At 40.1% G+C, this 25,302-nt stretch overlaps 1 protein-coding gene across 1 annotated transcript in view; it reads left to right on the plus strand.

Annotated features, from left to right (window-relative positions):
- si:dkeyp-44a8.4 (collagen alpha-1(XXIII) chain) overlaps positions 1-25,302 on the plus strand; it is a 443,131-nt gene that overhangs the window by 373,282 nt on the left and 44,547 nt on the right. Inside the window, 4 exon segments of the mRNA XM_034181202.1 lie at positions 10,479-10,505; positions 10,591-10,617; position 11,346; positions 24,916-24,941. Coding sequence (XP_034037093.1) covers positions 10,479-10,505; positions 10,591-10,617; position 11,346; positions 24,916-24,941 — 81 coding nt within the window.

Genomic DNA, 25,302 nt, shown 5'->3' on the forward strand with positions numbered 1-25,302 from the left:
ACACATTCAAAGGCACAGCCACCAGCATGTTTACAGCGAACGCCCGCCTGTGATGGACAGCGGACCTCACTCAGCAGAAATGGGCTGAAGTCTCCATTGTTCAGGCACTAGGACGACTGAGTGCAGATTAAATCCAGGCAGTCACACAACATGTCAGTAATTTTCTGTCCTAAACACACAGTGCTCTGGAACACATTGTACTCTGGATGGAGTCATTTAACAAGAAAAACAAGAGTGCAAACCCCAACCTCAACGAGTACAACCCCCATGCCTTACTTATTTGACATCAAGTTATGCTAATAAACTCTGATTCAGTGATACCAAAATACACGGTTCTGTTCTGGACTGACATCTGATCAGTTCTGTTTAAAACTGAACCTGCTGAATGAACACACACATATTGGCTCCAAATTGTTTGAGTTGGCCAGTTATGATCTTGAATTTGACCATTCAGAGTCAACCAGGGACAAAGATCATGTGGCCAGTACAAAGTGATTTATGACATCATATTAAGCATAGGTATGTCTTCAACCAGTTCTTCAGGATAGCCTTTGAAATCTAATGTTGACCTTGGCTTGTGATCTCTTCAGGCTCAGATGGTTTCTGTGGAATTTGCGTGCAATTTGGCTGGAAGACTTACAGACAGGGACACAACTGGTGTTCTGAATGGAGCACTACCGCAATCAGACCCTGAAAGTTGCTGTGGATTGTATTGGATTTGCCCGTGTCCATAGAATTAGGTGTTTTGTATCTGCGGGAACTCTGAATATGATACAAAGGAGATGTAATACTATGTAAAGGAGATGTAATGGATGGCCTGAAATTCCACAGTGTAGTTAAAGCTGACAAAGTGGGCTGTGATGGCCCTGAGAGTAGACAAAGAAGCGTTTGTGTTTGTGAATCTGTGGTGAACAAACTGTAATCTACTGACCTTCAATCTGCTTATAGCAGAACAAATATCGTTTTTTCCTCCAGCTCTACATCTCTTCCCACTGCAGTGTGGAAGAACAGTGGCTCTGACCGGAGAGATGTCTTTGCTTTGTTCCTTTGGGCTGGCTACATTATACAGCTACATAATCATAAACCAAATTTCCATACCACATTGGTCAAGACTCAAATTAACAATACCTGCCATCTGTACTGTTGTCCAACAGGGAGCTGGCAGAAATTGGGCTACTGTTGGGAGAAGAAGAGCCACAGAATTCAGTTAATTTAGTTTATATAGCACTAAATCACAACAGATCACAACACAAGTAAGGTCTAACCTTACCAACCCCGAGAGCAAGCACACAGGCGACAGTAGTAAGGAAAAACTCCCTCTGTTGATATTGAGGAAGAAACCTCAAGCAGACAAGACTCAAAGGGGTGACTCACTGCTTAGACCATTCTACCAAAAACGTTTACAATACAGAACACAACAACAATTGACAAGGGTCCATGCAGGCGTCCAGTCCGCCATCAGGAGGGGAGGGGGGAATCAAGCCACTCGTTGGATCTGATCCTACAGCGGAGTCTGTCCCGTGTCCGCCACAGAAATCATCCAGTCCAGCATGTTGATCCAGCCAATGTGCTCAGGGGCAGTGGGAGAAAAAAAAAGCTAGAAGTATACAAAAGCCAGTCAGAGCTTTGAATGTTGGCAGTATAACTGATGAAGGGACAGACGTGATATGATGGACAGGAAAAATTATTTGAAGGACTGTAAGGTAGTGGCATACTGTAGTGAGACAGCGTCAGATGGTTGTTTGTAGGATTACTTAGGAGGTGATGGAGTGGAAGAGTGTGAAAGCTGAAAAAACAATCATATGGTGGAAGCTGAAGAGAAACTGTGGAATTTAGGGAGTCCCAGAAGTTATTAAAAACCTGGATCTAAATCATGATCTTGGTTATTCATAAACCCAGACACTCTAATTCCTTTTGTTTGATACAAAGCCATTCCAACAGTATCCAAGGATCCTCTGAAGAGCTATAGTACCAGAGACTTCATTCACCAGTTGCTATACAATTCTTTCAACCATACAGGACATACAGGCATCCGCAGGGGAATTCGCTCATTTTCACATAAAGTTCGCAGCCATTTGCCACCCCCTTGCCTGAGTCGCAGAGCAGCACGCACATGTCACTTGATTTTTGAATAGACCAAAAAAATTGCTTGACAAACTTCCTGGCCAAATAGTCTGTTCTTCTCCATGTATTCTCCATGATTCAGAATGTGCGCAACATGTGATTCAATTTGTGATGCACTTTCCTTTTATATGCTTGGAGAGGAACGGTACTTCTGAAAGCAGCTGAGTGGGTCCAGCAGCCTCCAGCCAGCAGCCTCCAGCCACCCGGCCTGCAGCCGGGCCAGCACTCACCTGCCATGCACACGTTAGCCTGTTGGACGCATCCTGTCCAGCTGTGGAGGAGCCACACAAACTGGATTCATTGTGTTTTTTCTTTTATCTATTTATTTTTTTCTGAGGACTGCAGTGGAAAACGAATGAATGTCACTTGGCCCCGTGCAAGCAGGGGCAGCGTGCTGGACATCACCTGTGCAGGGAATGAGATCTATGGCAGCACTGTCACTTCATTCTTTTATTTTTATCTGAGCACTTTCAGAGAATCACAGAGCTTGTGTACACATTGAGGAGGCTTCCAAAGGATCTCAGAGCCCACACACACATCAAGGAGGCTTCCAAAGGATCACGGAGTCTGTGCATGCATTGAAAATGCTTCCAAAGGATCACTGAGCCTGTACACACATCAAGGAGGCTTCGAGTGGATGTTGAAGCCCAGCCACCAGAAGATTCCCAAGGAGGAGAGGACAGTAGAATCAGTGGGGAAAATAGTATTGACACAGCTCCTGGACATCATTCTGCAAGTCCATGAGTGGCTGTCCACACGTTTTTCTTGTTTTTTTTTTATTAGTATTTATTATTCATTATTTATTACTTTTATTACTCTGTTTTTGTGTTTCTTCTGCTTGTAAGAATTGGTAAAAATTTTGTAAAAACTTTGTAACTGGCTTAAGCAGTGGGTCACCCCTCTGAGCCTGGTCTGCTTGAGATTTCTTCCTCATTATCACCAGAGGGAGTTTTTCCCTACCACTGTCGCCTGTGTGCTTGCTCGACGGGGTTGGTAAGGTTAGCAATTGGTAAGCTCACTCAGGTTAACTGTCTGCAACATTCTCACGTGTTTCTGCTCTGATCTGCAGACACCACATTTTGAAGCCGCATCCTCAGCAATTACATCCTACTGGAAAATTATGAGTCTGCACCTTGTGGAGTACAATAAAGACGGTCAAGACACGCCTCTCCTCCTTGTTTTACTGTGATTTGGAGACACACGCACACCCAACAGGCACATTTATGTGTACATGTGAGCATGCACGTACCCACACATCTACAGAAAGAGACATTTGCCCTCCTCTAGGCCAAGTTATTTTCCAGAAATGTGTTTTAAAACCATGTAATTGGTGGGAATGCTGACTCTGTTCCACTAGCCCTTTCATGAGTTGTTTTTTAATCTGCTGGGGCATGTAGCAGAATGAGATTTAGATGCAGATGGAGAATACACACAAAAACCCACACATAAAAATGCATTATTTTGTTTCCCTCTCACATTCACTTGAGGTTTTTGTGGCAATTTTGGGCCTATTTTCTCATCTTTTCTCACATTAATCTCCCAGTTTTTCTTGTCTACATTCCTATGTCCTACCTTCTTCTTTTCAATTTGTGGTCTATTCCATTTGGAGTGTGAGATGAAGGAATTTATCAATTTTTCCCCCCATTCTGCTTTATATTTAGTAGAACTCTATTGCTAGGCCTTTTTATTTTTACCCCATTCCTGATACGACTCATTTAATGTTGACTATCTGCTGATACCAAGTCCCAATTCAATCTTTGTATTTTCCAAGATATTACACTTGTACAGAGCACACTGCAAGCCTATTAAATTCAAACCAGTGGATATGCTCAACAACTTACTAGCTCTGCATTGCATTAAGGAAAAAACAACTTTCAATCCAAGCTGCTCCTTAATGTTTTTAGTTATTTTATTTATCTGTCTGTCTGTCTGTTTGTTAGTACAAAATAACAAAATAAATGAATGCATTTATTTCATATGGCTCTTCACTTCTACTTAATTAAACATCGCAGTCGTAAAACTGGAACACATATGGATTGAATATCATTGATGAAAGACAAGTTTTTGTGTTAGTTATTATAAATATATTCATCCTCATAATAATAATTATCCTAACTTTTATCACCATCGTCATTATTATATCAACTCAACTCAACTTTCAACTTTTTTTCTTATATAGCGCCAAATCACAACAAACAGTTGCCCCAAGGCGCTCCATATTGTAAGGCAAGGCCATACAATAATTATGAAAAACCCCAACGGTCAAAACGACCCCCTATGAGCAAGCACTTGGCCACAGTGGGAAGGAAAAACTCCCTTTTAACAGGAAGAAACCTCCAGCAGAACCAGGCTCAGGGAGGGGCAGTCTTCTGCTGAGACTGGTTGGGTCTGAGGGAAAAAACCAGGAAAAAGACATGCCGTGAAGGGGGGCAGAGATCGATCACTAATGATTAAATGCAGAGTGATGCATACGGAGCAAAAAGAGAAAGAAACAGTGCATCATGGGAACCCCCCCACAATCTATGTCTAAAGCAGCATAACCAAGGGATGGTCCAGGGTCACCCGATCCAGCCCTAACTATAAGCCTTAGCGAAAAGGAAAGTTTTAAGCCTAATCTTAAAAGTAGAGAGGGTATCTGTCTCCCTGATCTGAATTGGGAGCTGGTTCCACAGGAGAGGAGCCTGAAAGCTGAAGTCTCTGCCTCCCATTTTACTCTTACAAACCCTAGGAACTACAAGTAAGCCCGTAGTCTGAGAGCGAAGCACTCTAATGGGGTAATATGGTACTACGAGGTCCCTAAGATAAGATGGGACCTGATTATTCAAAACCTTATAAGTAAGAAGAAGAATTTTAAATTCTATTCTAGAATTAACAGGAAGCCAATGAAGAGAGGCCAACACGGGTGAGATATGCTCTCTCCTGCTAGTCCCCGTCAGTACTCTAGCTGCAGCATTCTGAACCAACTGAAGGCTTTTTAGGGAACTTTTAGGACAACCTGATAATAATGAATTACAATAGTCCAGCCTAGAGGAAATAAATGCATGAATTAGTTTTTCAGCATCACTCTGAGACAAGACCTTTCTGATTTTAGAGATATTGCGTAAATGCAAAAAGGCAGTCCTACATATTTGTTTAATATGCGCTTTGAATGACATATCCTGATCAAAAATGACTCCAAGATTTCTCACAGTATTACTAGAGATCAGGGAAATGCCATCCAGAGTAACGATCTGGTTAGACACCATGCTTCTAAGATTTGTGGGGCCAAGTACAATAACTTCAGTTTTATCTGAGTTTAAAAGCAGGAAATTAGAGGTCATCCATGTCTTTATGTCTGTAAGACAATCCTGCAGTTTAGCTAATTGGTGTGTATCCTCTGGCTTCATGGATAGATAAAGCTGGGTATCATCTGCGTAACAATGAAAATTTAAGCAATACCGTCTAATAATACTGCCTAAGGGAAGCATGTATAAAGTGAATAAAATTGGTCCTAGCACAGAACCTTGTGGAACTCCATAATTAACTTTAGTCTGTGAAGAAGATTCCCCATTTACATGAACAAACTGTAATCTATTAGACAAATATGATTCAAACCACCGCAGTGCAGTGCCTTTAATACCTATGACATGCTCTAATCTCTGTAATAATGTAATAATAATAATAATATATGCAGATGTGTCTTTAAAATATGCCTTCAGATGTGGATCTAAACTCAAGGGTCATGGTAGTCATGGGGGGTGGGCAGTTTCCAACCCCCAGGAATTCTGGCTCCGGCTCTGTACAAGCCAGTTATCATGAGGACACACAGACAGAATAATGAGCAAAAACCTGCATTTTCATGTGGAAAGCGCTACCTGGTTTGGATGATAATAGAGGAGTATTACATGCACCAGTTGTCAGAAATTCATCTTATGCATTTTTAGAAGTGAAGCAGAGCATAAATATGCTTTTTAAAATGTGCACCATGGCACTGTAGCTGAGCCAGCAGAAGGCATTCATTGAGCGGTAACTTCAGCTGTGCCTGCAGAACGTTTATGAGACAGAGTGAGCCGGAAGGCAGACTTGTATGTAATAAATTCAATATGATCACGTTTTAAAAATGCCTTCATCATGCCCATTATTGAACACTGCGATTGGACTGGGACATCCCTATTCATCAAAAAACTTTCACAGCTGCTGTATTGTCATTTGTAATATTATTATAGGAAGCTGCCTTCACTTTTGTCTGGTTTTTAAAATTTTATGTATGTTTTAGCTGCTAGGCATTAGATATGTTTTTCTTTTTGTTTTTGATAATATGCCCACTCATAGCTTCAGACAGAAATGTGTGCACGCACACACACAGACATACACTCATCTATTATGAATGTGGAAAGGCACCAAAAGCAACTACAGATCAAAGGCCAGCGGGCGGTTTGTTAGTGGCCATAAATCAGTCAGTTTTTGCTCCAGTTCAGAGCTTGCACCCGCCAGTGACCTCACCCTGTTCACCTCATCGATCCATCCTGATGAGTTCTGAAGCAGCCAGACTCTGATAACTACTCCCACATGCAGCGATACCGCTCACCCCCTCCCTCGTCGATGCTTAGACTCAGTGACGTGGACACACATGCATCTGAAAGAGTGAAATCCTCAAAATTTTGCAAACAGGGACTTTCACACGTGCTGTAAAATGTTACACCAGGTGATCTGTGCTATGTGCAGTGAAGGAAATGCATAAACAAGATGAAATTGTTCCATTCTCTTTGATCCATGTCATTTCAGAATCAGAAGAAGTTTATTGCCGTTGCCAGTGAACAGGATTCACAGACTAGGAATTTGCTTCGGTACAATGGTGCAACATTAAGAAGAGATAAAATGCTAAGATAAAATCTAACATATGTGTCAAAATAAGATAAAATCTAAGATAAAAAAAAAAGAAATATGAAATTTGTTCAGCAACGTTAATGCTGATTTCACAGATACTCTGAAATTAAAAATAATTTATTTAGTTATTTAATTAATGATGCCAGCACTACAAACAGCACGAAGTATTGGTAAATGGGCACACGGACTCTGCAGATGTTTCCATCCATGCCTGCTATACTCATTCTGTGTTCACCTCTTCATTAGTTGGGCCAATCACAGTCAAGCATGGTTTAATTTTTTTTTCAAGAAATGGAGAGACATTTTTCCAGGAAATAATATTGCTGTCAGGATGGTGAAAAGTGACAGATATGAACCCACATCATTACAAACATCCAGCTAAAGATAAATGGTGTCTTTTAAGCCTGTTTAGTGTAGCAGATAACTGAAACAATCCTGACAAGTTAAATAGTTCAAAAATAATTCTGACGATGTAGCCCGTGATGCAGTGCACTGACGTCGCATACTTCCAAAAAAAACCCGACTTCAGTCCAGCAAAAAAAATCACATCAGAAATTAGTCCAGCTCTTCATCCTAACGTCATCCTCTTCATCCTAACGGCTCTTCATGCCTCCAGATGGCTTACATCATAGTGGATTTGTTTTTGTGTGTGTGTGTGTGTGTGTGTGTGTGTGTGTGTGTGTGTGTGTGTGTGTGTGTGTGTGTGTGTGTGTGTGTGTGTGTGTGTGTGTGTGTGTGTGTGTGTGTGTGTTAGAAGAATTAGCGCCATCAATTAGCTCCTTCAAATCGTTGTCCATCAGCAAAACAAACTCCACTATGTTGAGCTAAACGCTGCCCCCAGTAGTGGGCGGGGTTCACAGTGTGCATTGGTACAAAAGTATGGAACCAAATTTGCACAGTAAATGGAACCAAATTGCATGCTAAATGCAATGCAACACAAATGGGATGAATAATCCATGTCACATGACATAAAAAGCACCAATCAAATGACAAAGATCCACTCAGCTGTTATATTATACATTATATAAGTAATACAAACTTGCTGTTTGTAAATCTGGTGCATCAAAGTTAACCAAACTGAGCCAGTTTAGTCTTTGTCATATGCCCTTAAATTTGGAGACGACATAATTTCTGAACTACTGTTAATAATTTGGGGTGTTTTACAGGGTTAGGGTGCCTAGGCATTTATAAAAGAGCCTCATTATATTGTGCTTGGAATGTCCATTAAAAGAACTTGTATATATATTCAAGCATTTGCTGTTAATTTTGCATTTCCAGCAGGCATTTAATTTGCATCCTCTTGTTTTAGAGTAGGGGCCTTGATGGATAAGGATCTGGGCTGCCAATATGTGGACCTGGGTTTGTTTCCTGCTCATACCAGGTCACTTAATCTACAGTTTCACAGTCCATCTGGCTGTAAATGAGTACAGGCCGTGGCTGGGGAAGTAACCTGAGTTTGGCTGGAGTCCTCATCAGGAGCCTCTTTTCCACTGACAAGAACCGTGTGCTCGTGCTAAGTTGATGCTCAAGGCAGTTCAGAGTCTGTTCTACTTTTGAACTTTTTAAGAACCACTTTGCGAATAATGTTTAAGTTTAATAATAATGTTTTCACCAGCCTTTTCCTGCCTGTCTGTCTGTCTGTTTGTTTATCTGTTAGCACAATAATTCAAAAAGTAATAATCATATTTCAATTAAATTTGGTGAGCAGATAGATAATGTTCTGTAAACGAAGTAATTCAGTTTTGGAAGTAATCTGAAATATTCTTCTGGAACTAAAATCCATAAGCATATTTGTCATTTAGCAACATTTAACTCATAAAGCCTGAGAGGACGATGATGTAATTTGGTGAGCAGATGGATATTTTCCAATAAAATGGGGGGGTGGCTCTAGAACATATTTTGGATCCAGGATCCAGAAGAGGTTTTAAGCATTCAGGAACTTGTGGCATTGGCGGAGGAATGCACTCTCAGAAAGCCTTCTCGTTTATATATGGATTAGCTATTAATACTTCTGAGGAGTTTTTAGCCATTGTGTCACATTACAAGTCTGAAGCAAAGCAGCTTATTACAGTACACATCATATTCACCCCGACCTTCCCTTTTGTCCTCATGTCTGCTGTCCGTCCATCAAAGAATTAGTCCATGACTAAAACTGGGAGGTTTTCACAACCGGACCTCAGGCCATACAGCACCTGAGGGGCTGATAAAGCAAGTAGACAAAAAAAAAACAGGCCTAACTGGAGCAGTCTGACGCCAGAGATGATGACTGTTAATGTTGGTGTTTGCAGAACCACCAGCATTGTGATGGGCTTGGTGATGCATGGCTCAAGCAACCCTAAAACTCTTAAAGCCTCATGTGGCACATGGGCATTAATGGGAAACTCAACAAGGGCTCTTTTGTTCAATGTTTTATGATTATGAATTTAATCAGTGCCGTATTGATTTAGAGCACAAACACCGTCATGGACTAAATGGTTATATAACATAATAGCACGGGGCAAGCTAAACATACTCACAGTAAACCTCTTCATGTCATCACTGAACAAGTGAGAATGTCATTAGAAGTGTCCGGTAGATGACTGACTATACAGTTAGCCGCTTACCTTAGCCTCCGGCTCATCAACAGCGCCGCTGATCGGGAGCTCAGTTTAATAGAGGAAGCTCCTTTTTTTATCCCAAGTGAAAAGTTAAAATCAAAAAATAGTGCCTCAGTTGAAAAATGTCAGATATGAGTCTCGCACATATATGGAATAATCCGTGGAAGGTTTAGTTAAAAAAAAAACAACTGCTTGGTTATTTTTAAGCACAGAGCTAAAGTTTTGTGATTTGAGCCAAGTGTTTTATGGTTTTTATTGCGGTAAACAAAGTGGGCTGATGTTTCCAAATGCTTTTCAGCAACAGGGTGAAATTGGACTTGTCTTATTTCTTCACCACACACACACATACACATGCACATACTCAAAAACAAATACACTGGTTTATGGGGCAGATTAATTCAGCTGGACCAGATCCACTCACAGCTTATCATGTAAAATACCACACTGTAAATCTCAGAATAATTATAAACCACATGAAAAGGTTTTGCATATACACACAGATCCACGGGGCAGGACATAGATCTTACATGTGATGTAAACTGTGTAAAATATACCCTACTTTTTTCCTTGAATTGCAGCTGTTCCTCTTTGTCCTTTCCTCACTTGATGTCTTTCTCTTGCTAAAACCACTTAATTACTTCTCCTGAGCTCAGATCTTTCACATTGTTTCCTGAGAGATGTTGACATGACTCCTTCCTTATGAAATGCTAATAACAGCAGGTTTTACGATGGAGCTTAACACAAGCTGTGTCTGTAGCTTTTGGTTCACAGCAAACTTTATGCTAGATGTTTTTGAAGCCTGTTAGAAATGGTTTCATGCTGACACAGTCCTCACACTTTGCCTCTTTTTTTTTTTGTTGTTGTTGTTGTTTTAAATTTGCTTTCTAACAGGGTCCACTTGGCTTGGATGGCAAACCGGTGAGGATTTTCATCATCAGATGTACAAAATGTGCTCCAAGTGATTGAAAACAATGATCATTTTGAAATGTTTTTCTCTTTTCAGGGTTTACCAGGTCCCAAAGGAAGCCAGGTACATCATCAGTATCACCTGATGCTGGTTGTTTAAATTGTCTTTGGACATGATGACAGTAAGGGCAACGGCAATCCAACATTTGATCCCAATGACCTTGACTTTCACCCAGATGATTGACCTTTGGCTGACCTTGCCAAGGCAGTTCTAGAATCCACCTAAATGTGTGCTACATTTGGTCCAAATTGGATTGGAAGTCAAATTTCATGGCCTTGACCTCTGCCAAAATGAATTTTGGATCCTTCGATCCATTGATCAACCTTTAGTAAATTTGACCTTTCTGGAAAATTCTAGAACCTATCTCCATTTGTCTGCCAAGTTTGGAGCAAATTGGAGTGAAAAGCTTTGATCCTGACCTTTGACCCTTTAAACAAGCCCTTTAAGGGCAGTTCTGTAGTTAGCTGTAAATTTGGTGGAAAATGATGTAAATTTGGTGGAAAATGACCTATGGGCCTGGGATGGAGTAGGGGAACAGACAAACAACCAAATTATAGTATGACATAATTACAAAGAAGCAATTTGCATCCCCAAATCCACATGGGTATTCGGTGAATGAAAAAATGTGACAGTTATGTCATACCTCACATCTCATCAGTTACCTTTACTCTTCCTCGGGGAATGTTCAGAGTGAGTAATAAGTCCGCCGTAACCGTCATGTTTTTTGATCCTCCTTTTAAGTCATTCCACAACCCGCAAACTCAAGGGAGTCGTGGCTCAACCCAACAAAGGGTTGAGATCGCGTTTGCACTTCACCTCTGAGTCCCATTCATCAATCCGCCATTGGAACGCCACCACACCTGCAACCCACACACACCCAGGTGGGCTGTGGAAACCAGCGAAGCAGAGCAAATGAGTTACATGCAAGTTGAAAAAAATGAGGGAGCGAACAGAGTTTATGACCTTCTTTAAAAAGTCATTAAGCCCGCTCCACAAGTCTTGAGCCGCTCATTCTGTCTGAGGAGATGGCTCATCTCCAGTGATATACACCCCACCCACTCACCCACCCACCCCCGCCAACAACAGCAAGACTTGTTTGGATAGCAAACACCGTTGAGCTTTTGTTTCCTGCTAAATAAGGCCTCAAGCTGATTCTGTCTGTTAACAGGGTTCTCCCCATTAACCAGGACCCGCTGTAAAACCCCAGCAGGCAGAATCCCACTTCATTAATACAGCTGCCTGCAAGGAAGCACTGAGGGGCAAAGAGAGCCAAAGCAATAAGATGAGATAAGATAACCCTATAATAGTGTCACGACAGGGAAATTTACGATGTTACAGGAGCACAGGGACAGTCACAAAACAACCGTCCAAATATGGTAAATGGACTGCATTTATGTAGCACTTATCCATCTGCATCAGATGCTCAAAGCGCTTTACAAATAATGCCTCACATTCACCCCGATGTCAGGGTGCTGCCATACAAGGCACTCATTACACACCGGAAGCAATAGGGGATTAAAGACCTTGCCCAAGGGCCCTTAGTGGTTTTCCAGTCAGGCTGGTCTCAAGCCCAACGCCTTAACCACTAGACCATCACCTCCCCTCACCAAAATAAGGTAAAAGAAAAATAATACCAAAATTCAGAAGTCAGGTTCTGTGCGGAATAACAATATATACAGTAGAATAGGATACACTGTATACACACAGAAAAATAATGTTTTGTAATACTGCACATAAGTGTTCAAGTGATGTTGTACATGAGTGTACAAATATTATTGCACAGAATGTGTAGTATTATTGCAAATGGCTTAAAAATTGTTACTATAAGAATATTAATGATTTGAGTGGTCAACTGTAGAGTACCTTAAATGAGAGACTGGCAACATGACAAGTCAAAAAAGGGTCATATGACTCGTGGTGCCATCTTGGTTCCGAAATAGCGTTCGCTGTTAATCTGTTTGCATGTAAATCCAACTATTTTATTTATTTATTCACTGAAAATGCTGGGTTGTTGTGCATTTGGATGCACAAATAGACACAACAAGGGCTTCAAGATGTACAGATTCCCTTCAGATGTGAACAGAAGAAAAATTTGGGAAAATAAAGTCACCTGTGTGGGATGGAAGTGACTTTATCGTCAAAGCTTTGAGAGGTAATTTATTGTTCAGTCCCATGTACAGTAAAACTCACTTACACCATCATCGTATAAACCGGATATTTGCAGTCACTAGACAAAAAATTCTCAAAGTTTTTGTATTGTTTTCTATGTAATAAACACCACTGGATGTGGTGGGCACAGTTCCGCTAATCCGCTAACCACTAATTATCGAAGCTAATGTTTTCATTGTCAGATTAGCTTTTCAGATAACTTTGAAAACCATCAGTGGACTAATCGTCTTCCAATAAATTTGGTCCACTAACATATTTTTGCAGGCGTGGTGAACAAAGCTTAACAGTTATAAACATTTATGAAGTCTAAAATAAGTTAAGCACCTACCTGTTAAATGTTTTGTAGTAGATGTGCAGTTCTATCCTCTGCAAACAGAGGAGAGCTGGTTCCAGAATAAACTGCTCTATCCTCTGCAGGCAAAGAAGAACATGTCACAGAAAAGAAAAAAGCTCATTTCTTTTGACCCCATACTGACACACTGGCAATATCACCCAAGTCATCCAGAGGCATACAGTTTTAACTCGCTAGCTTGGCTAACGGGGAATTCCCCTTTGGCTGACCTAGTAGAGGAATGGTCTTTAGTGCGAGCCATCCGGGGTTCGATCCCACTGCCGTCCCGGCCGCAAAGGTCCTTCGGTCACAATTCGCATTGTCAGCAGGATGTGTGTAGTCACAGAACATGCTTAAATGCACCTGTGACTTCGGGATGAAGTCAAAAATGGCGGTGATATGTAGCAGGATGAAGGTCCTGGGTCCTGATTGAATAGACGTTCCCACTAGCTTGGCTAATGGGGAATTCCCTTTTGGCTGACCTGGTAGAGTAATGGTCTTTAGTGCGAGCCGTCCGGGGTTCGATCCCACCGCCGTCCCAGCCACAAAGGTCATATGGTCACATTAACATCATGTCTGAAGTTTTATAAAGTGAAAATATCAGATATATGTTTTAGTTTTAAAGTAATGCATTAATTTTGAAGGTTTTAGTGTAGACATGCTGTGTCCAGGTGTATTATGGGTAATCTCAGTACATTCACGACAGAAGAAATGCTTTTGAGACGCTCTGATCAGGCTCCACACGGACAATAGCATTAAACTCTTTGTATATTGTGCCTAAAACTCTCGTGAATATATTCTCTGGGTTTATAGATGTTGTTATTGTGTTTGTTTTATGTAAAAATGCCAGAAGAAGCCCAGGTTGTTTCTCCATTAGTTTCAGTTGAAATCATTGCAATCGATTCCTGTTTGCTCTGCTTATCCTGCTTATGTCAAACATTGTCTGTTGTCTTTGTTCCAGAGTAATATATATATAAAATGTCTCAAATTCAGTTTGTATTCATTAAATTCCAAGCATCTTAAATGTAGCAGACATGGATTATCTGGAATTTTGTTTTGGCAAGTTTTCACAATCTCTACTGCCATCTACTGGCCAGTAGTGTTCATGGCAGTATGAGCATATGGATGCCAGTAGATGGCAGTGTTCTATTTATTTTGACCCTGGTTATATCAGACGGTTGTCAAATAACAACTTGACTTTTTGGCTTTTTGCAAATGGCTTTTTTTTTTTTTAGAAATACAAAAAGGCATATTTAACAAAAGCACATTTATATGTAAACACCAGCACACACACCTCACATTAACGTGTTGGTTTGTATATAGAATGAATGAGTCAACCAATCAGTGTTAGCAGAGGCTCATTTTTTTTTTTTATATATTTATTTCATTCATTTAAAAGAAAAACAGAAAAGCAAAAAACAAAAGCACCACAATACCAGAATGAAAAGGAGCAGAAAGAAGAACAAGTCTTATGATTTCTGCCCCTTTTAACAATACAATCTTTCAATATACAGCATCATAGTCAACATTATTTAACAGATTGCATTTCTTTAACTTGTCACATACCACTGACCCATTTCATAATTATGACCATTAATTAATAGATTACATCACTGATAGGTTACATTTAAACTTAAGACACTCCAAACATTAAGTTTACTTTTTTTTTTTTTTTACTTTCTTGCAGCCCACTGACTTACTTCATAGTTTCATACTTACTTAATACAGCTAATTTAATATGTTTTTTTAAATAATTTAAACGACCTTAATTCTTTAATTTCTTTATTAAGATTGTTCCATAATTTGACACCATTTACTGCAATACTCCTTTCCTTTACTTTGGTTCTAAATCTTGGTTTTTTAAAGACTTCTATTCCTTTCAATGTATAACTACTTACTCTTTTTTCAAACATATTTTGAATGTTTGTTGGTAAAGTATTTTTATTAACTTGGTACATCGTTTGTAATATTTTCAAATCGACTAAATCATGAAATTTAAGTACCCTATACTTAATAAACAATGGATTAGATGGATCTCTAAAACCACTGTTACTAATCACTTTTAAAGCTCTTTTCTGCAAAATAAATAAAGGTTGTATATAGGTTGTATATGTTGATCCCCAGATTTCTACACAGTAAGTTAAATATGGGACAATCAATGAATTGTACAATGTTAATAAACCATAACTATTTAATGAATATTTTACTTTATGCAAAACAGCAATGGCTTTCGCTATTTTTCCTTTTATGTAATTTATGTGTGACTTCCATGTAAGATCTTCATCAATCATGACTCCTAAAAATTTCATTTCTTTTACCCTTTGTATATCCATTCCATCTATTTGTAATGACACATTATTTTTTTTCGCTCTATCATTAAACAATATGAAATTTGTCTTATTAATATTTAGTGACAATCTGTTTATATCAAACCAATGTTTAACTTTTTCCAACTCTGTATTTATCACTTGTGCTACTTCCTGTATATCTGATCCAGAGTAAAACAGCGTTGTATCATCAGCAAATAAAATGCTGCCAAGCACATTGGATACATTCACAAATCATTGATATACAAAATAAACAGTTTGGGTCCAAGTACCGATCCTTGTGGTACTCCATAAATAATGTTACACAATTCTGATTTGGTATTATTTATCTGAACAAACTGTTTTCTATTTTCTAAGTAGCTTTTTACCCACTGATGTGCAACACCTCTTATTCCATATTGTTGTAACTTGTGGAGCAATCTTGAGTGGTCTATAACATCAAAAGCCTTTTTCAGGTCAATAAAAATACTTACAAAATAATCCTTATTATCTATTGTTGTTGATATTTTCTCTATTAGTTCCATAATTGCCATAGCTGTCGAATGTTTTGTTCTGAATCCATACTGAGCATTATTTACCCATAATCCCTTTGGCATCTGTCTGTGTTTGTTACGAAACTTCAGAATTAGTGCATTATTTAAAATTAAAAGATATGTGTTATATTTTAACTTTGTACAAATGTCAGAATTGACATTGAGTTATTCTATCCAGAATAATTTTACAATTTTAAATCAAAACCATAACTCAAAACTGCTTTATTTTCCAAGACCTCTGCCTCACTGCGGCACGACTGTATTCGGTTAAGGAATAATGACTTGTTTTGTGTGAGTGTAGAGTTCAGCTTAGCTCCTCTCAATTGCTTCACTGCTGCAAGTTATGCAGTAAACAGGAGCTTCCAGCAGTGGGCAGGGCGCACAAAGACAGAAGTGCTGACTCATTGTTTGGGTCTGTGGTCGCCTTTAATGTTACCAGAAGCGATTGTGGTGTTAAAACTTAAGATCAGCTTGTTAGTAGTTGCAAGTGTATTGGAACCAATACTGAAAGTTATCGGTTAGCTGTAGCTTCCGATAAATTTTTGGGTGATTTATCGGTTTAGCTTTATAAAAGATAACTTTTCAGTTAGCTAATTAGCTGTTATCAAAGCTAACGTTTTGGTTAGCTGTGCCCACCACTGCTCACATCGGATAAAATGTCCCATCCGATCGCTGTGTATTTCCATTAAACCCTTCGCATGTGGGACCAGAGTCATTTCCGTGATTAAAAGCCTGACCGTTTATTTTTTCACACTGTGCTCAGACTTGGAGCCGCAGCCTGACGTGCACCTGTTAAATCAGACACAGCAAAAGGTTGTGATTTGACACTTTTCTGCTTTCATTACTTTGTCTGCCATCATATTTTAATAGTTTTTGCAGTGCGCACGCTGATTACAGATGGATCAGAAAAGTCTGCAACTTTACAGCACGAAGTCTGAAAAAGAGGAAATTGTCCAGCTTACCTTTGATTTGGAGGTGATGACTGTAGGAAAAAAAGCTTGTTGAGGGTCAAATTAGTCCAGATTAAAGCATAATCCAGAGACAGAGAACTTTAAAACTGTCATGCATGTCATTGTGTGACAAAGCTACAGAAGCATAAATCAGGATTTAAATTAATTAAATAAATCAACATAAATTGTAAATTTATGTAAATTTGATAGCTTAAAGTATTTTTATATTTATTTTGATAGCACCTTTACCTGGATGTGTTGCTAATGATTAAAAAAAAAAGAAAACATAAAAGGTTCATTCAGTAGTTCAGCGCAGTTGGAACCAAAATGGTACCATTTTCTGAGTTGACGCCACTCTCTCAAGGCACACTAGTCTACTAGGAACAGTGCCGCAGCTCCTTCACTCACTTTGGGTGGAGCAGCCTGTCAATGAAGGAGCTTTCTAGTGCAGTCAGGGTGTCACGCATGGGGTGGCAGGTGTTCTCCAGCAGGGATGACAGTTTAGCCATCATCCTCCTTTCTCCCACCTCCTGCACTGGGTCCAAGGGACTTCCCAGGACAGAGCTGGCCTTCCTAATCACTTTGTCAACTTTCCTCCTCTCAGTACTTGTGATGCTGCTGTGTCACAAGTAAAAAAATGGCTGATGCCACTACAGACTCAAAGAAGGTTGTTAACCCCCAAAACGTGAATCAGTTGCAAATCGTGAATTATCCACAAACCATTAATTGCAAAACGTGAATACTGAAAAAATATCTCCCAAAAAGTGAACACAGTTCTCACAAAATGTGAATATTATTCATAATATATCTATCTATTTATTTATTTTAACTTGAAAAGATAAAGCCCTTGAGATGTATAAGCTCGTTTTCAAGGGGGTTCTCAATAATAACAACAAAAACGTCCAATGGGCAAGACAGATGCAGGAGTCGTAGAACCAGCAGGATCCTACTGATGTGTGCAGAAAATTTGGTGACACCACACCTGAATTTATTGAATATTTTTCTGGTCTGTTTATGTTTTTGCACTTTGTAGACGGTCCCTAAGCTTCCGTTTCTCGGCCGTCTGCTCATTCTACTAATTTTGTTTGTTTTTCTACAACGTTTCTCTTAAGATTATTGAGCCGTGTACCGGAGGGGGAGGTTTCTCTTCTCCCCGTGTTTGACGCCTTCATTATCGTTTGACAGGTAGACCGTCTCAGTCAAACTCCTCACATGACACTGCCCCCGGAGTGGGCAGTATACACTGAGCAGGGCTGTGCGCGTCACAACAGAAGTGAGAGCTGCTCGAATCACTTCCCCACCTCACCGACTGTAATGGAACCCCTGCCCCCTGCCAAAAAAATGAAAATAATAATAAAAAAAATAGTAATTTGGATTGATAGGGTTTGCGATCAAGATTTCCTGCAGTAATTGATCTGTAAACTGAAATCCATAAACTATTTAACCTGAAAATATATGTATAATATGAATGATATTCACTTTTTGTGAGACCCGTGTTCACATTTTGTGAGACCCGCATTCACGTTTTGGGAGATATTTTTTCAGTTTTCATGTTTTGTAATTAATGGTTTGTGGATAGTTCATGTTTTGGGGGTTAACATGGTCCTCAGGATCACCCCCTGCACTCCAAAGGACCTGAGTCACCTCAGCAGGTAGAGTCTGTGCTGGCACTTTCTTGTAAAGTGCAGTACTGTTGTTTGACCAGTCCAGTTTATTGTTTAGGTGAACACCCAGGAACTTCTACAAGTCCACTATCTCAATATCTGTTCCCTGGATCTTCACTGGTGTTGGTGGAGAGCACCTGTGCCTGTGGAAATCCACCACCAGCTGTGGTTTTCCCCACATTGATCAGGAAGCAGTTCTGCTGACACCAATCCACAAAGCCCTGGGTCACCCCTCTGTACTCTCTGTCATCCCTGTTAATGATGAGGCCGATGATTGCAGAGTCGTCAGAGAACTTACTTTTGCAGGTGATAATTGACAGAGTTGTACATGAAAACTGCGGCATAGAGGGTGAAAAGAAAGGGAGCCAAGATAGTTCCTTGCGGGACCCCCATGCTGCAGTGTGGGAAAAGCTAATAATAGAAGATAAAATTGAAAACAACAGCAGCAACAACAAGGCATTAAGACAACTACACTGCCATGCACTGTTAGCTATAACTACCTAACAATTATATAAATTTAGTGTGATATAAAATACAAAGATCACATCTTTCTATACTGACAAGATAGTATCAGTTATTATGGCTATAGCAGGACATTTAAGATTACACTGTGAAAAGCACATGTGCTTCAAGGTTCAAGGTTCAAAAGGTTTATTGTCATATGTACAGTAAGAAACGTATTTCCCTGTGCAATGAAATTCTCTTCTTTGCTGCTCTGTGAGAACACTAATCAGTTGCAATGAGGTTTTATGACATCTTAAAATATGTCAAGGTTACCCATCTCTGAACTTGTCCAAGGTCTGTGTCCCAAGTATGTTCCCTGTGAATTTGAAGACTCTGACAGTAGTAGGACTGGATTTATGCTGAGCACAGACAGACGGACAGATGAACACAAAGTCTTCGCAATACCCGATGACCATATTTGATGGCCATCGAGTAAAAATTCTAAAATCCCACCCAGTATTTTAGCTTGAATGAAACCTTTGTCTGGCCTGTCTCCCGTTGACACTTTTGATGCCCAATTGTCTGTTTTTGACACAAATAAAAAATAATAATAACAACAATAATAATAATTCATTAATTCATTCATCTTCTACTGCTTAGTCCAATTAAGGGACGTGGGGGGCTGGAGTCTATCCCAGCAGTCATAGAGCGTGAGGCGGGGTACACCCAGGACAGGACGCCAGTCTGTTACAGGGCCACAAATAGACAAACCAACACAGACACACCCACACACACACACCTACGGACAATTTTAAAGATTCCAATCCACCTAACCCGCATGTCTTTGGATGTGGGAAGAAAGCGGAGCACCCGGAGGAAACCCACGCAAACACGGAGAGAACATGCAAACTCCACACAGAAATGCCACAGGAATTGAACCCACGACCTTCTTGCTGTGAGGCAACAGTGCTAACCACTAAGCCACCGTGCTGCCCACAATAATAATAATAATGATCATAATTTTTTTTATAAGTTATACCCAATCTGGGCCTGAAAATTGTGTAATCTGTTGTAAAAGCAGAGTTGTAGAATAGTGTGAGCAACTGGGAAAGTTTTAAACGTTTTTTTTTTATTATTATTCATTATATCAAGATGAATCATGATCCAAAAAATGTTAATTGGCTTTAACTAGTGCAGATTTGGGTACTGTTGTGTAAAAATAGGTGAAAATGAACAATCTGGTACAGTATGCAGTAATCAGGACCTGCTGTTCTCTGAGCAGAAGCCTCCTTCTGATCCTCCTCCACAACACAAAACCAGCAAAAAGCATGTTGTACTCAACTAAAAACAGTTTTGAGGTGACATTTTTAGCATTTTGGAAACGTTTGGGAAAAACACTTAAGTAATGGCAGTTATATTTACTCCGGCAATATTTACAATCATACGTAAGCGTCTACTGAATTTTGCCTACTATTAAAAATGGGTTCTGATTTCCTGAAATTTTAACTTGCGATGGAAATCAGGGGCAAAATCAGCAATGGGAGACCTCCTCTTTTCCGACAAATCTCCCCTACTGACTGTTGATCTTGTTGCCAGACTCATTAATAAAATGTTGTTTTTTTTCCCTCCTTAATTGACACACTCAACAGAATCAGAGTTCCATTCAAAAACAAAGTAAGAAGCAGGATGCAGGACTACTTTGTGTCCCTAGGGTGAATAAAAAGTCTGCGGGTCATAGAGCTTTCTCTTATCGTGCCCCTGTTCTGTGGAATGATCTCAGTGCATCAATGAGTCAGATTCTGTAGAGATTTTCAAGTCCACACTTAAGACGCCCTTATTTTCCCTTTCGTATGGCAGCATACTGGCATAGTATGTTACTAGGCTTTTAACTTTTTTACTCTTTTACTGTGCTTTTTTAAGATTTTAATTAATTTTATTTTGTTTTCTGAATTGTTTTGTGTGAAGCGCCTTGAGGCAACTCTGTTGTGATTTGGTGCTATATAAAATGAATAAATTGAATTGAATTGAAGACAGAGAGGGAACAAATTACACTTGAAAACTTTAACAGGAGATGGGGTGGAAGAATTGGAGGAGGAGAAGTGAAAAACAGGACATTGTGTGAAATGCAGAATAGTTTGGAGATGTGAAGGAGCCGCCTGTTGTAGCCGCTGGTGGAATGAGCAGCGTTTCTATGTCATTCTTTCTGTCTGCTCTCTCTGTGACCGTCACAGTGTGTCTGTTTTCACTTTGTGGTTTGTGGTCTCAGCCACGTTTGGGGTCCTTGTGCCACTTGTCAGCGCTGGACAGATGGAGACAGGTCTGCCTTGAAGTGCATGAGGCACACCACATGACAGGGATTAGTTCATGTACGGATTGTAAAACGATGTCGGGCTGCAAGAACGCAGATTTTGGCTGCATGTCAGGATCTCACATCCATGGGTACGTAGGTCATGTTTGTTCTTGTATGTGAGAGTCCCCTCGTCACAGAGAAGACTGGCAGAGGAATTAATGAGCATTTAGATGTTTTGCAGATTTGTTTCTCAGAAAAATATTTTAAGAAAAAAAAATTAAAAGGGGATTTTGGCAGTGTCCCACCACCACCACCACTTTTTTTATTGACCATAAAATTGTTTGGTCACTTAAATTCTGCACTCATAGTGGGGCAGATATGTGATACAATTGTGTGTTTTATAGTAAAAATATCAACAGGCATTGTTTTATTTAAAAATAAGAATAAAAATTAAATATTATGTCATGCTCAGTTTGGATTTAAAACATGGCAGAATCCAAGATAGCTGCCATGCCATTGTGAAATATCTTCAGATATTGCTCTGTCATACACACAGTACTATACTACAGTAATAACTGTAGTACAGTATAGACATTGTTTTATTACACACTGAATCCATTCCACCCACAATTAAACTGATTTTAAAAATGGGGGGGAGATGTGAGCTGAGCATGATAATTCAAAAAGTTTTGTCTGTGCAAAATATGGCTCCTTTACCATAAAATAAAAAAAATTAGTTTGCATGTATTGGCCTCACTGTACTTCAAGGTTGTCCAGGTCTCTCTTGACTAACCTGGTTAAATAAAGTTTAAATTAAATTAAAGGTACCAATAATTCTGTGTGTGTGTGTGTGTGTGTGTTGTGTGTGTGTGTGTGTGTGTGTGTGTGTGTGTGTGTGTGTGTGTGTGTGTGTGTGGTGTGTGTGTTTGTGTGGTGTGTGTGTGTGTGTGTGTGTGTGTGTGTGTGTGATATAAACTCAGGAAAATACATCACCATGTACAATGAATATGAAACACAGATGAAGTTATAACAAAAACTTTTTTGATTGGTGTAAATCTTAAAATGCACAGAAAGAAGTTGGATCTCATAACTGAGAGGTTTTCAAAGAATTTGCATGAGAAAAGTTCAAGCGGGTTTGTAAAAGAATATGTTGCCAGTGTAAAATCAAAAGCCTTCAAATAAAGCATTAAGAAGGAAAACACAGTAATGAAAGACACCAGAGGGCTGTTGTGTACTCTACATTCTCTACAAGTTTATTTTCTGAATTGTAAATACCTACTGTCAGCCGTAAATGTAATAAAGTTCAAGGGACCACATGTAGTTGAGTAAGATGAGGTTTTTACACTGCAAATTATTTGGTTCTTACCAAGATATAAAACTTAATTTACAAAGGTTACATAATTTATCTTGTTTTGAGTTAATGTCTTATTTTGAGTGTTCAACATGCTTATTTCTAGATTTAGCAATTTTGATTCATGAAATCTTGCCAAGTGAAATTATCTGTCGATGCAGCAAGATAATTTCCCTCAGATTTAGTGTTTTAGCTGTTTTACCTTTTTTTGCAGTGTACTATACACTTATAGGAATTCATCAATAAGTCACTGCTACCAATTGATGACAGTTTAGTGATCAGTATGAAGTTTTGATCAAATCTCAAGCTACAGTGGTAGCTGAGATATTATGGTAAACATACTTTTTGGGTTGTGATTTGATTGGCCTTGACCTGTCACCAGTCTACGAGGTCTGTTAGAAAAGTATCCGGCCTTTTTATTTTTTGCAAAAACCATATGGATTTGAATCACGTGTGATTGCATCAGCCAAGCTTGAACCTTCGTGTGCATGCGTGAGTTTTTTCACGCCTGTCGGTTGCGTCATTCGCCTGTGAGCAGGCTTTGTGTGAGCAGTGGTCCACCCCTCTCGTCGAATTTTTATTGCGAATAAAATGTCTGAATGATTTGGAGCTTTGCTTCATCAAATTTTTCCAGAAACTGTGAGAGACCTCCAGGTGGACACCATTCGGAAAATTCAGATGGCTTTCAGGGACGATTTTATGGGGATTACCGATCGACAGGCTGAAACAACCAGATCATTTCCAAAGTGAAGGCTTTGTTGATCCGGGACGTCGTCTGACTTCCACAGAAATGGCAGAAGACGTGGACATCACCACTTTTTCGGCACATTCCACTGTTACAGGAGTTTTTGTCATGGAAGAGAAGCGGAGGATGCGCCACGGAGCCACTCATGGCACGGACAAAGCACCTCCGTGTTGGCTCACAGGACGGCTTTCAGACGGCTTTCGGTGGCTTTTCAGTCGTGTGACTATCCGAGAAATTGTGAATGAGCTGGACATGCCAGAACATGTCCTGTGAGGCTTCATCACAGCATTGCTTTGCGCCATGTGGCTCCGTCCCGACGCGCGAATTTCTCCGCATGTCTGTCTCAATGTGCCGAAAAAGTGCTGATGTCCACGTCTTCTGCAATTTCTGTGGAAGTCAGACGATGTCCCGGATCAACACGCCATTCAGTTTAGAAATGAATGGCACATTCCACTGTTACAGCAATGCCGTGATAAAGCCTCACAGGACATGTTCTGGCATGTCCAGCTCATTCACAATTTCTCGGATAGTCACACGACTGAAAAGCCACCGAAAGCCGTCTGAAAGCCGTCCTGTGAGACCAACACGGAGGTGCTTTTGTCCGCGCCATGAACGGCTCCGTGGCGCATCCCTCTGCTTCTCTTTCCATGACAAAAACTCCTGTAACAGTGGAATGTGCCGAAAAAGTGGTGATGTCCACATCTTCTGGCATTTCTGTGGAAGTCAGACGACGTCCCGGATCAACAAAGCCTTCACTTTGGAAATGATCTGGTTGTTTCAGCGGGGCATGAGCCTGTCGATCGGCGCTCGGAGTGCGCCGCGCTCTCAGGCACTGTGGGCGGTCTTTAAACTGGCTGGAGCACTCCTTAATCTGTGTAATCCCCATAAAATCGTCCCTGAAAGCCATCTGAATTTTCCGAATGGTGTCCACCTGGAGGTCTATCTCACAGTTTCTGGAAAAGTTTGATGCAGCAAAGCTCCAAATCGTTCATACATTTTATTCGTAATAAAAATCGAAAGAGAGGGGTGGACCACTGCTCACACAAAGCCTGCCCACAGGCGTGAAAAAACTCACACATGCGCACGAAGGTTCAAGCTTGGCTGATGCAATCACACGTGATTCAAATCCATATGGTTTTTGCAAAAAATAAAAAGGTTGGATACTTTTCTAACAGACCTCGTATTCCAAAAAAAGTTGTTCATATGTATAAACATGAACCCAAGTTTGGGGAAAATCCTGTTTATTTTGTGTACACACACACACACACACACACACACACACACACACACACACACACACACACACACACACAGGGTAATAAATGTAGTGGGCATGGCCACAGCCACAGCTTTGGTCTTTGAAAACAGAATCCTGTTCACATCAGTGTTGGCTACAGGTCACAAACATCAATATGAACCACAAAGACAAACATCTGAATTGTCATTTCATCCAAAAATATGAATGTTGACAGGCTTTTTTTTTTTTTTTGCTTTTTTTAAATCTGATCTTGCATTTCCTTGTGTACCAATGATTTCACCACTGTCTCTGTTCTACAGGGACTACCTGACCCAAGGGAGAAAAGGTATGTTGCAGTGTGCGTTCAAACAAGTTAATACACTGCACCAGGTCAGTCCAGGGACAGGCGCTGGTGCCACATATCATTGCATTCACGACATAAATGACTTGGTAATGGACGGTAACTACACCCAGGGGGTGAAGCAACCCAACCATCCATGGTTGGGTTGCTTCACCTCCTCTTCCCAGAAATAACCATCTCTCTGTACCAACCAAGTGATCGGTGGATATCCCTTTGGCCTTTTCCAGTGGCTATAGGGATTTCAGCACTGAGGCACCTGGATCATGCCCAGAGAATATCATAACCCCCCCGACCTCCCCCACACCACACACACACATTTGACTGCACCCCATCAAACAAGCCATAT

This window comes from Thalassophryne amazonica, chromosome 11 (genome assembly GCF_902500255.1).
Source record: "Thalassophryne amazonica chromosome 11, fThaAma1.1, whole genome shotgun sequence".
NCBI classification, from domain to species: domain Eukaryota; kingdom Metazoa; phylum Chordata; class Actinopteri; order Batrachoidiformes; family Batrachoididae; genus Thalassophryne; species Thalassophryne amazonica.